Below are 14,401 nucleotides of genomic sequence, written 5' to 3' on the forward strand. Positions count from 1 at the left end.
TTTCAAAGTTATCGTCCGTTTCCCTTTCGAACGCGAGACTTACGCGAGCCGCGACTTTTTCTTGATCTTGATAAAATTGGCATGAAGAAATGGAAAAGAATATTAGATCTGCATAAGTATATATTGCACATTAATAACGTAAAAATAATAGAGCAAGTTTTTGACTAGAAAATACACACTTTTTGTCACAATTTTTAATTTTTTCGAAAAATATTTAATTTTTTTCATAAAAGCACCACTAGCCGATAAAAAGAACTCTTTGTCTACTAAGATTTCTGAATTCTACAACAAAGGTCATGTGATTAGCATTTATATTAATTAGATTATCAAAAAATATCCCATGTCTATTACTTCAACAATTATAAAAACACACAAGCAAGAATATTCAAAATATAAACCAGCAGGGAATTTTAAATAGATCAAATAAACGTCCGTATAAGAAATCTGTAAAAATCGAAATACTAAAAATCTATATTTGCAGACCATTGAAATGCCAATAACAAAACTACTTACGTAAAATGCAAGTAAATAAAATCTTTTAGTTGATAAAATAAATTCTGTATGGAATTATATTTTCCATCCCACCTATATGTTCAAAGTTCCAATCCTTCCTTTATACTCCGTTTACACTCTCGTCCATAATTCAATATTAAATGGTATAACAGAAAAATAGATCTAAAACAACAGAAGCAATTAAAATAAAACAATGCAATTATATCGATTCCCATGAGATTTTCTATTATTTAAAATTTTATTTTAGGAGTTATCTTTACAGAAATTTAATAAACTGATCAAGAATTCGATATATATTTTGCCTGCGAATAAACCTTTCATTAATTAAAAGGGTACGGTATAAATATACTCAGTTCAGATAAAAATTAAAACTTTAAACCGATTTTAAGCACATTGCACTCATCATAATTTAACCATCAAACATCTTAAACGAAAAGGAGTTACAATAATGCAATCCTCTATCCTATTTTTAAGGTTACACCTCAGCACAAAATCATCCTGAAGTCATCGCAAAGAAAATTGCTGCATTTTACCAGGCGCAGTGGCGCGGCAGGTAACAAACCAGAAAAGCGGTCGGCTCCACTATGTCTGGTGCCTACAACAGGTGCCACTACGCTACGCCCACCCCGACACATCCAACCGCCCCGCTACATTGGAATTCCAGCTTTTTTTTTTTACCCGGTCTTTCTTTTCGAATGAAAGTAAATCGATAATGAAAGACGATTACTCGGCTGATGAAAATAGAAATAAGATTGTAGCCATTTATTGGAAACACCGTGTTTCATTAACATTTTATCATAGATTACAATACAGGATGCAGTAAATATATTTGAAAAACAAAGTCAACATTATTAAGCCAAGAGAATTTAGCACAAATATGGTTAGGCGAAATAATACGCTGGGTTTTTTTTATAATTACAAATTTACTTTATATAAAGGCAAAAGAATTCGAAAGAATAAATTATATTGTTTAAGATTCGTAGGGTGAATTTAAAAGGATGTATCCAAAATTGTTGTAATAAATTACAGTATATAATGTAGATCTTATTTTTCTATTCTCATATTTTAGTTTAAAATGTATTTATTCAAATGTTTAATTCATGCGTATATCTAAATGCAATAATTTTGATTTCAGGTTCAGAAATTCGAATAGCAAAATCACTCGCTCATTTTGAACAGAAAATATACATATCAGAATAAGAATTAAGTATTATTCCACATAAAACGAAACTTTTCGCGCCGTAGCGTAAGTTTTAATCTAATAAATAAAGTTTTAAAAAAAACATAGCATGCCTAATTGGAATACTTCATTGCCGATATTTTCATCACAACGAGGTTACTAATAGCATGTACGGCAGAAAAAAAAATCAAATGAAGGAGGGAAAAAAAGAAAAAAAAAAAAAAAAAAGGTAAGGCACGGGGTGGCGGTGACCACACGAAGGAAAATCCAGTCACTCGAAATACAACATTCCGGACATAGCGCGAATCCCCCACTTCTTCTACCTCCCGGTTCGAGCTTCCATTATCCCACCCCTAAGGGCGCTCCTACCTTGTTCTTTCGATCTGCCGCTACTGCCCCAAAAAACAGGAATGCCCCCGCCTCCCAGTTTTCCTTCGCTACCTAGCAGTTGCGGCAAACGATTTTTATGATTATTATTGCGGTGCACTTGTTTTTGTAACTTTCTGCATTCTTTCTTATCTGTTTTACTGGGGACAGAAGATTCGCCAGCTTTTGCAGTCGCCGGCTTTAGAAAATATATTTACCACCGCTGTTTGCAGATTTGGATGAATAGTAACTTGCAGTACATGTGATCTTTTTTTATACAAAAACTAATAAGCATCAGGACACCATTAATACACATGGCATTTGAATAATTTTAAGACTGATTACAAATTATGTAAAAAAAAAAAACTATAAGAAAGGAAATAAAATATTTTTTTATCACTTCACTAGATATGCTATATATATATATATAATGCAAGATCCTTAAGATTTCTCATAATACATCCAAGCCAGCCATACTCAATATCTAACTGTGCCTTTGCAAGTACTTGAAAAATGAATAGAAACCACGATATGCAGCTACAAAATCTGAATTAGTCTGAAAATCATTACAGGACATCCGATGCATACAATCTTTCCATTACCCAAACTTCAAAAACTTAAGAGATTTAATTTTTAAAAACGCGCGATATGATTTTTAAGTAAAATTTCAATTAAATCATCTATCAAATAGAAAAATAAATTAGAACATATTATGAGTCAGGTCAATATGTAGCATCGAAGAAGCATTATTATTTCTAATAACTTTTTATATAATTTAGTAATGTGGCCAAGAATTTTCAGATACCTGTAAATTTTCATACCCTGTGAATTCCAACGATCCTGACAGAGTGTAATTATTAATCAATATTATTTTCCTTCTTATTGTTGAAATTTAAAAAGAAATATTGACCAATTGCTTAATAAATAAGAAACTGTTTTCAGTTAAAAACCTGCTTGATTGCTAAATTCTTAATGTTGTGTCCGATTTATTCACATTTTTAAGAGCTCAGTGTCTATATTTCCCAAATATAACAGTATAATTAAAGTACAGACTTCATTAACTACTAACAGATATGATAATTATTTCTTTAAAACAGACCCACGGCCTTTATTAGAGTAAACAGAAGTGCATATATCGTACCTTATTTATTCATTTTACATGGTAAAAGTATCACAAGCATTATTAGCATCAGCAACAACAATAAAAAAAAAATCACCCCACATCCTTAAGATTCTAAACAACTTGAAAGCCACGTCAAAAAATCAAGGAAGAGAACATCGTGCGGTTATTTATAATAACAACTACTTCGAGCGATTTACTGTCAAAGTAGCGAGAGGCTCTAAAATTCGCTAGAAGTGGCCCAGACAATAGCTTCGCGTGGCAAAGCCACAAGGGCTTTGGGCGGACGTTAAAAAAAGGAGCCGTACTTGAAAATGCTGACCTTGTTTGAAGCAGCCTGTCGGCTTCGAGTGGTTTTGACTGTACACACAGACTGTCTCGCCCTCCCCCGTTCCTTACCTTCCCCCAGCAGTTTGCTACCACCCCACTAAATCTCCAATCGATTGTAAAAGATGGAGAGCCCTGCGAACTTTCAAAATCACTCCACAGAATGAATGAATGGTATTGAATACTCAAAATGACGGAAAAATGAAAATCTGACATGACTAGGGTTAAATGAAGTCAAGGCTATAAGGCTGTTGAAGATTTATAAGAAGAGAAGTTAGGTGCTGATTTCGGTGTCTTGTTGCGTCGCTGAAACTCAATAATAAGATAGCTTTAGGCACTATTTCGTATTCATGGGCATGCTGATAAAGAATTTAAGTTTAAATTTAATAGGTATGACATATTTTTTTACATTCTAGATAAACAAACAATGATAATTGGAAAAAATAATGTCAAGCATAGAAAATAACGTACTTTTAACAAAAAATTGATTTTAAAATTGTTATTTATTGATACGTATTTCCACTGACCTTAGTCATAAATATTTTTGGAACAGTATCTATCATTTTGTGATAGAAAGTTAACACAAAGAACTAGATGAATGAATTTTGGTAAATAGCATTTACATCAGAATTGTAAAATGTATCACATTTCGACCAAATTTATCAAAGTATTCTGCGTTCCCATCTGCACGTAATATGCCAACGCAGTAATTTAAAAACACAATAAAACGAGACAGACTACTAATACATGCAATTCACATTAGTTTTAAAAATTTAGTAGAAAAATAACGAGAAATATAAATAACACATCTAAATCGTTAGTTTTCATTCAAATTAATGAAATGTAAAAAAATTATGAAAAAGAAAAATATTCTAAGTAGTATGCGTATATTTCAGCGTAGGTACATGGCATTAACAAATAAGGCATTCATAATTAGCAACTGAAATCCGGAAATCCGGATTCATATTTGAAAATTTATTCATGCGTATATTACTAATGGCTTCAGCATTAACTGGACATTAAGTGTCAAGACATGTAGTACCATAACACTTGCAGTTATTTACCAATTAAGTTCCTTAAATACAACAATATAAATCGAAGACAACATAAAATTCAAACATTCTCCGTATTCACTATATACAAGCAAAAGCATGCACGGCGTTTGCTCAGGGCTTCAATACAACTAAGAATTAAAAATAATAGTAGCTACTCTGAACATATTATAAACATTAATAAAATTCGAAGTACTCGCTTTTTATTTATATCTCGAATAATTTTGGATTTCTTTTTCTACAAATGTCAAACCTAGCTGCTCGGCAATCTAGTCAGACAATCTTGAATAAAATCAGTTTTTGAAGAATTCTTCCGATAACACGAACGTGCCTGATTACTTCACAAATCTGACCTCAACAGTAGACACAGAGACGCCAAACGATTTTTATCCCCCTAAACGTCTCGCTACTATTCCATTTGGTGAGAAAGACATATATATTTATCTCTCTAATAGCTCCTTATGCATTCTCTTATCAGACCCTTTAACGCGACCGCGAGTGTTGGGAAAAAAAAAAAAAAAAAAAAACAGCCTTCTTAACCAAAAATCCTTCAGTTATTGTCAGACATCAAAAAATAAAATGCGTTGAAGAAAAGGTCTTCAAAAAATCAGAAGCGGCGCCTTTGTGGCTAGGCAGAGGAAAACTTAAGTTTGGGCCACTTCAAGTGGATGTTAGGAAGAAAATTAATAAAAGGGGGGAGGGGGTAGAGAAGGTGAAGAAGATGAACTGAAGTGAAGAGGGTGACCTCTCATGGGCGCTTCATATAGAAGGAGTCGCAGGGCGTGAGTCGACGCACGTACTTGACGTCTGCCTCCGCAAGAGGAATTTTTTCGGGCAACAAGCTTCCTCGTTCACTTCATCGCGTAACATGAGCACAGTTACGGTTGAAGAAAGCAACGGAGTTAAGAGAAGAAAAAAAAAAAAGGTTCCTTTTAATGTATCTGTTAGAGAATTACTTTCCGTAGAGCTGATATGCGTAAACACTTCAATATAAACATCGCAAAGGCGTGCAAGTTTCACAATTTTTAATGTAAATCTGAAAATAAACATATTCAAGATCAGTGATCTTTCTATTCCACTAACGAAGCTGAAAATGATTTCCTGTTAGTAACAAATAGTTGATGCTACATGTTTAAAGAAATCGATTAGAGCGAAGCAATTTATTTTCCAGCATAGATAATTTTTATAATGTCCAATATAAAAATATATGCATGCACTCCAATATCATTAATTATATATATATATATATATATATATATATTAAATAAATATATAATAATTCTATAATTTCAGTGATAATGATAAAATGTTCAGTAGATTGAACTAACATTTAAGAAATTATTCTTGTAGTATTATATTTCAAATATGGAGACAAAATATCGCAAATTATGCATACATTATTAATAAAATATCTGACAATATAATAACTGGATTTTGAAACACGGGCAGGGCAGATTAGTTTTTAAAAGAAAAAAAAAACAGCTGAACATTTCTATCAATAAAATTAATAAAAAGGTCATTAAAATTTACTAACGATACAAAATATTAACTAAAAATATAAAATAATTTCGAGCATTCATTATAATAGCTCGAAGTAAAAATACTGAAAATTGCAGTTAACATAGGAAATAATTACATCATTATTACATAAACACCACCTTCCCCAACCTTAAAAATTTCTAAAACCTCGAGAGGGAAAAAACAATATCGCAAGAAACAAACAAGACAGAAAGAAAAGCAACTTTTCGGAAACCCCACTTCTATTTTTGGAATGTTTCCATTGGCGACGCGCTTGGCGATTAAAAAGTTTTGAAAGCGGCAACCCGCGGAGGGACGGTCCGGCACCGAGAATTCTAAGTGCTCTTCCCCTCTCCTCCCCCCTTCCCCAGCGCCTTGTTTACCAGCGAGAGCGGCGCCATGAGGCTTCGAAAAGGGATAGTGGGTAGAACGAACAGTAACTTTTGACACACTTCCTCCATTCTACACGCGCAAATACATACATTTATTTATTTCCAACGAATCAAAAAAGAAAATGCCGCAGCCAAACTTCGTTTTGCAACCTCACGTTCACGGACGAATGATTCTGTTAGAATGGAAACTATTTTTCATTCCGATTTTCGGAAAACACTCCTATGTCAATTAAAGAAATGAATGGATGAAGTTGCAAGAAGGGACACATGGAATCCAAGTATGGGGAAAAAAATACATCAATGAATTATGAGGGGGGAAAAATAAAATAAGAATCCGCAAATATATAAACATTAAAAGATATATCGTCATGCCCATGAATTTTTAAAAAGCACCAACTTTAATATCTACGCAAAACGCACTCCTTCCGAATATTTCCCTTGCTACTTTTAACCATTTAATTACTCAAAAAAATGATAAGGTATGTTAATTTCGATAACAAAATATGAATGCCGTTGTACACAGTATCTTTCTTGAGCCCTAAACATAAATCTAACAGTTAACACAGTTTTATACTTGGTTAAATAAATTGCATTTTTCGGTTAGAATTCACCATTGCTTTTCCAAGAACATTCGAACAAATTAATCAATGCTATCTTTTCTCCTACGAAAAAAAAGCGAAATATCAATAAAACTTCTAACTAGCTAAAATAAACCAAACGATATTCAAAAAAGGCGCGGAATTCGCTATTCGGCATTCTACAGAATGTTTACTCGGAAAAAGCATCATAAATAAAGATATTACAGTTCTTTCAAGCATGCGGAACTAAATTAGCATTCGGATTCTTTGTCATTGACGAATGTTCGTTATTCCGCTAAAACGAGAGATAAATCAGTGTTTTCGTCCCGCGTTAAGCCGTCACCAGTATTTTAGCATCACTATCAATTTAAATTAAGTTGGGTGTAAACCTTGATAATTGGTTACCCTTATTTTAACATCAATCATCGAGTCGACAGGTGTTGCGCTAGGAAGTTGGTAACTTATAATGGTATGAAATAATTTGCATATATTACTAAAAATTTATTTAAAAAATAGGTTTTGAGAAGTAATAATTAGGATATTAATTCATTTTGATCCATACGACACAAAAATTTCGCAATTTGCCCGTTTAAATATAGTAAAGATAGTAAAATAACATACGAGATTTGGCAATTTTGATACTGCATTTAAATAAATAATTTAAAATTAGCGCACAATTTTGTGAGACAACAATATGATAAACGAATGACATCAACACAACAAAAAAGAAAATAATAATGCATATGTGTGAAAGGCATTTGGTTTCAAAATTAAACAGAGGTATAACGATAGGATAGAAAAATACAATTCTTTATGTTTATTTGACAGGTAAGAAAATTAGCAATTATTATATATTTTTGTATTTGGAATAATAAATGCCTACATATATTAAACTAGATTATTCTATTCATACAGAATTAATTTAAATATGCAAGTACCAGAAAAAAAAACTTTTCACACAGCATTACAAACTTCATCACATTTGAAAAAGAATAACCGTTAACACAAAAAACCACTGATTTATGGAATTGAGGGAAAATGAATTTGTAGTTAAGCGTGTCAAGAGCATTAAGTCATAATCTCCACCTAAAATTCGAGACAAATCTCCACATCACAAAGGTATATTTATACAAGGGTCTCTTTTCTTTCCATGGAACATTTTTTGAAGCTTACAGATAAATATATATACGAAAACAGAAAACATGAAAGGGGAGTTGAAAAGAACCGCATTCGTGTTCGGGGGGGACAGCGGGGAAAAGCAAAGAAAGTTGAACCCGATGTCGGGGTCACCTTTAATGATGTTCCCGAAGAAAAGAGCTCTCCAAGTTCTTCTCTCACACAGGAGAGTCCATTGCGACGACTGAGGGGCCAGGCAGTATTCTTACCTATGAGACGAGACGAGAGGAAAAAGGGAGGTAGAAAAAATAATAGGAGAAAGAATAGAGAACAGGTAGATCCACATAGTTCTTTTTTAAGAAAACAATTCTCGAATCGATTAAAAAAAACAAAAAAAACAGAAAAGTTATACGAAGAGTTTAGCTAGTCCTTTGATAGCTATTTAAATTCTATTTTTTTTTTAAATTTTATTCATGATCTTTTACCGATCTAACGCCACTTTTGGCACACACCTAATTATCATCAGAATACGAAGAGTTTAGTTGAAGTCAAATAAAAGTTTTAGAAAAATATAACCTAGTATCCAATATTTAAATGAATGTTTCGGAGAAGTTTTCGGAAAAAAAAAAATAATAAAAGACGATGCAATATTATCGGGCAAGATAACATTAATTACCAGATAATATATGAAAATATTTCAATCAACAAGCAATGACTTATTTGCAGGAGATAGCAGAAACAGTAAACCATCAATTTCGCCAATATAAAACTGCAGTATATAGTAACTGGGGTAAAAATTAATTACTTTCCCCTAGATACAACTTTTATAAGTTAATCACTAATACGGTGCATTGCAAGTTTCGGCACCATGAATAAACATTCAAATGATTCGCTTTCACATTTATAAAATATGTATTTGTGCTGCTTCGAGATACATACATGCACTTAACCACATCAATAACCCAACTTTTCGATGCTTGGTTATTACAGCCAACACCTACCAAGCCATTATAATGTGTAGCAAAACAGCAATTAGAAATAAACATCAAGAGATCTTAAATAATAATTAACATCATCAAGTTGAATGCAATTCTTACGTATGCCGGATAATGGATTAAGAAAGTTCGGCAGTTGCGAAACTGTTGAAAGCAGAATTTTAATATAGTTAAAAAAAAATTAAGAACAACATAAGCTGAAACTGAATTGTGAGAATATTCTTGATGGAAATCGAAGTTCGATCCAAAATACTTCTTCTATAGCTTAATCTCTACTATTTAACAATGTTCTTCCGAAGATTTTCACAGACAAAGACCTTGCCTCAATTATTTTCATCAACAGAAAATTTGTGAGACTGCCAAATTTCCAAGTCGCTTTTTACCATAATTGAACTCATTTTAGTTTTCACTCAACGCTTAAAAGACAGAAGAAAATATCCCAATTTGGAATACAGAATTCCAAGAAACAAAACTCAACATTCTAAATCTTATTCCAAGCACGTTCTCGCAAAACCATAACATTACAAGTAAAAAAATAAATGTCTAAAAATGCAGAGGTACATCTGCGCAATCCTTAAACCAAGTGTAACAGCCATGCACCGAATGCCACACATAAATCAGATCTTCTCAAGGATTCTGTTTTCGTTACTCCTCTTTTAATACGTCATTCCTCGAGAAATTAAGGAATCGCCCGCAAGGCTTTGGACACAGCTAACTTTTTTTTACTTCATCATTAGGATAATCAAATCGTTGTTGCCACTTCAGAAAAGTAAACTGCATGAGTAAGTAGGAACGTCTGCAGTATTAAGATTGCAAAAAAAAAAAAAAAAAAAAAAAAAAACCTCATGTCCCCGGGGTATATGATGCAATATGGCACGAAAATCGGGAGAAATAAAATTACTTCTGGCTTAAATTCAGTAGCCAATTAACTATTTGGTGTATTGACATTCTTTAAAAAACATCTGTAGAAAGAATGGCACTTGTGTTTAAGCTACAATCATAACTATAATTATAGTTAAGAGATAACAGCCGAGACGTAATAATGATAATTAAAGGTATTTCAGGATCGCTTTAGACAACTTTCAACAACGGACATGCAGTTAAAATTAATTTTCCTGCTAACTATTGTCTTTCTGTCGAAGTTTTATTTGGTCTAAACTATACAATTTAAATAAGATCTACACATTGCCATACAACAAAAAATTTGAAATATGTAATAAAAAGGAACATTTTGATAAATAAAAATTAGTCCAACGAAAATGGTGGTATTCCAAATGAAGTTATATAATGGAGGAGGGAAATCAAGATAGAATAATTAGAAGCGAGCTACGAATTCCTGCAAAGATTAGTCAATGCAGTACTTCAATGATTCGTCATTTTACAGGAACGCATGAGCCTAGCTGTTGCTATAGAAACAAAGCAACCCGAATCGAATTTTTCACATAGCTTAGTGATGCGTCATATAAATTCCACACCCAAAAATTAACATAATTAAAAAAATGTGACACTGTCACACGCAGATGACTTGCTAACCACTTTTATCTTAAAATTAATCCAACATTCCTACAATTACAGAAAACAGAGGAAGTGTTGGTGTTGTAATATTATTCTGAAAAAACGCGCAAATCAATACGAGCTGTCTGCAGAAAAACCAAATCAAACAACCGCAATTTCTTCTTTGAAATAACAACATGGCTACTGCGCAACCTGGTGTTTAAAAACAAAGATCGGTCAAGCAAATCCAAGAAATAGGACTGATGAACCATACAAAAAACAAAACAGGCACTCAATAATAATCCAGAATAATCTTCAGGGAGGGGATCGGCGTTGATCTTTGAAGTACTCCCCTCCCTAAGAAAAATCTACTGGTATGTAATAAATAATGTCTGTAGAAAATAAGCGCTAAAGGCAGTGGGAGGGGCATCTTTCAGATGCAAGATCAGGCACTGCACTTCTATAGGGGCCAAACACAAATTAAGATGCATCTCAGTTTTTTTTTTAATTTTATTTTTAAAAAGAAATACGAATATAAAAACTAACTTTTAAGTGGGAAGTTATTATAAATAAATCGGCAAAGAAAGTGTAACAATATTTTAAAGATTTTTGTATGGAATTATTTAATCTTTTTTCAACATTGAACTTCTTCAAAGTGCACAATTTCACAAACTTAATGTAGATCCGCTGTTCTTGGGGATGCGCAATTTCAACAACAAATTTTTAAAAACATTAATTGATAATTCTAAGTATCAGGGAAAAACCAATGGCATTTTTACAGGCATACATCATTTGAAAAAGCGGGAAAAAAATAAATATTTAGAAATATTTAAAAAAAATGGTATCTAGTATTTTATTTCGATACTACCAGTTCAATTCGGGACTATAATAAATCATTCAAGTTTTTTTTTTAAATAAAGAAGTGAGAATGTAGGAAAGCGATGTAAAATTTAAATAAATTATTTAAATTTTACAAATACAAAATAATTTACATCAAATATTATTTGTATTTTTAAGTATTTATGTCTTGTATAAGTAATCGGAAGCAATTAAAAAATATTAATACGAAGTCCCTTACTTTTGATTAAAATTATGACATGAAATAGAAGAGTTTATGTATTCATCAAAATCCATTGATGAATTTCTCCCAAGGAACGAAACTGCCCGAAAGATTTAAAGTTAGAAAGAATAACACAGCATCCATTGAGGTCCAAGAAAATGCGAGGCATTAAACACGTGTAGAACAGGTAAGTAAATGAAAGAAGAAGAAAAAAGTCCACTTTTTTTTGCTATCTATATTTGAATTACGGCCCCCAGGAGGAAAGGTTTCTGTCCTCTTGTTATTTCGGTAGTCTTTTCACTGAGAAAACTGGAGGGAGAATTACATAGAAATAAGGAGAGCCCGATGAGCGTTCCGCTCATTTTAGAACTACACGGTTGCTCATACATCCGAAGAATAAAGAAAACCGGAAAGGATTTTTTTTTTTTTTGTCTATGTAATTTGCACTCTGCCCGATCATTTCTATTTATTTTCAATGTCACACACCGTTGATAGTGTTTCGCATACTGTAAGCAAATTAATAATCAGTATTTGTGTTTTAACTGTAACTTGCAAACATTCTCAGAAAATATAAAATGAATAGCGTTAACAATTTTCAATCAACAGATTATTCAAATGTTAAAAATTAGATCAACATACCTGAATTACTAGAGAATCTAGATTCAGGTGACACAGGATCACTAGCTATGGATGTGTCTGTAAAAGAAAGAAGTTGTATAAATAGTTTGAATTAAAGTTACATAAATAATAATGTTAGTTTAAAATAATTTTTGTGCTACATTGAGGATCGTTCAAATGTTAAAATTGAAATAAGCACTGTAAATATTAAAATTGAAATGTAACGGTTCTGGGAGGGGGGGAAAAAAGCAACATTAAAAAAATCTAGCAAGTTTTCATTACTTACCATCTTCAACTTTTGGTAATTCCTGAGGAAGTGTAGAATAAGGGGGTAGAGGGGTATCTAGAAAAATAAAATACTTTTAACTATACAATAATTTTAATGAATCAATGTCAAATCTTAAAATTAGATTTCATAATATGTTTTCCAAAATGACTTAATTCCAACGAAATGCTATAAATGCAGTATTAATTTTTTCTGCAGGATAAAAATTGCTTTCAAGCTACATTTTTTTTAATGAAGGACTTTCTATAAAATATACAATTCTTATATTTATATGGTTAATATTCATTAATAAACCACGAATCGATTCTGTCAAAGAATTGTTATATAAGAGGGTTGTTCTCGTATGACTTTTTTTAACATTTCATTTTCCATAACGACCTAGCTTAGATAATGGGTATAAATAAAAATTAGCACGAGTCGATGCGTACACATATTACAATTTATAAAAATACATGAACGATTTTTATTAGTTATCAGTACAGTTAATTAAAATATTTTTATTTCATAGAATGGCTCGCTCCAAATATATTCGAGAATTCTTCCCGATGTGGATTTAGACATTCTGTGCCAAAGATAATAAACATTACATGGTCCCTCTTTAGAATTAATATAGTTTCCTTTCTACACATTCTTAACTTAATTGACATATTATTTATTTTAGGTTGATTTATTTTCAGTATCTTCGTAAAATAGCATAAGTTTACTTTTATTTAATATCGTTCATTATTAAGTGGCATCTACGTTTGTAACCAATATTTTTTTAACAAGATATTTGATATTTATAAATATTGTAATAATAAATTGAAGACCGTGAAACATGTTGAAACTTAACCATTTACTAATTATACTTGTAACAGTTCTAATACAACCCTTTATATATATGTGTGTGTGTAATAAAATTTGTATTTTTTAACAAGTTTATTCAGGAAATAGCTAATAACTTTCCAAATCAATTTGTTTGCGGCCCCATGCAATAGTTGCCTAGTATAAAATCAGCCACCACCTCCCCTTTCACTAAGTGAGGTTTCTATAAAGATACATAAATCGAATAAAAGGCATATAAATTATCGTTAATGATTTATAGGTTGCCATTTATTTTCTCTAATCTTTTAACATTAATCATAAGAATATAGTGTAAAGGAAAATGTATACAATAACTGCCAGAAGATAGCCAACGATTGTGGTTTGGAACTAATTTACAATATCCTCAACAGGTGCACAATGATGTTATTTATAGTCTTTAAAAATATATGTACAAAGGCTAGAATTAAAAGACTGTAAAAATTCTTAAATGTATTTTATTTTACAACAAGGTGATTATTTGAGGCACAAGTACTGCACGAACGGCAATTTATATTTGTATAATTTCATTACATACCAGTCGAAAATAAAATTATAATTTTTATTATTGCTTGATATACAAATAAAACAATAAAGAAAATATTGATTTGTAACTTTAAAAAAGTTATGCTACTTTAGAATGCTGATATTGCTGGGAATTCCAATGTTCTTGAGAAGTTCGATTTAAATTATTTCTCCGTCTAGAATGCCGCCTCGGTTGAAAACTCAAAACAGGAAGGGAAAAAATATCATTGTCTATGAACAACTTTAGATTGTCTTTCAGTTGCTGAGTAATAATAATAATTAAAAATGGAGAGAGGTAGTGAAAGTTAATAATTAAGATTTAATGAAGATTTTTCCAAAGCATCTGGCAACACTAGTATTAAATTTCCTTGCAAATGAAGCCAATTAAAAAAAATTATATCTTTCTAAACATAGTAATTTA

General features: G+C 31.6%; 1 protein-coding gene across 2 annotated transcripts in view; it reads right to left on the reverse strand.

Moving 5' to 3' along the window:
- The window catches only part of LOC129963134 (mothers against decapentaplegic homolog 6-like), a 67,734-nt gene that overhangs the window by 10,034 nt on the left and 43,299 nt on the right, over nucleotides 1-14,401 (reverse strand). For both annotated transcript variants that reach the window (XM_056077228.1, XM_056077227.1), the window contains 2 exons: nucleotides 12,616-12,672; nucleotides 12,351-12,407 (listed from right to left, as the gene is read on the reverse strand). In XM_056077228.1, the coding sequence (XP_055933203.1) occupies nucleotides 12,351-12,407; nucleotides 12,616-12,672 (114 nt within the window). The remainder of the gene's footprint in view (nucleotides 1-12,350; nucleotides 12,408-12,615; nucleotides 12,673-14,401) is intronic.

This window comes from Argiope bruennichi, chromosome 3, assembly GCF_947563725.1.
Source record: "Argiope bruennichi chromosome 3, qqArgBrue1.1, whole genome shotgun sequence".
NCBI lineage: Eukaryota > Metazoa > Arthropoda > Arachnida > Araneae > Araneidae > Argiope > Argiope bruennichi.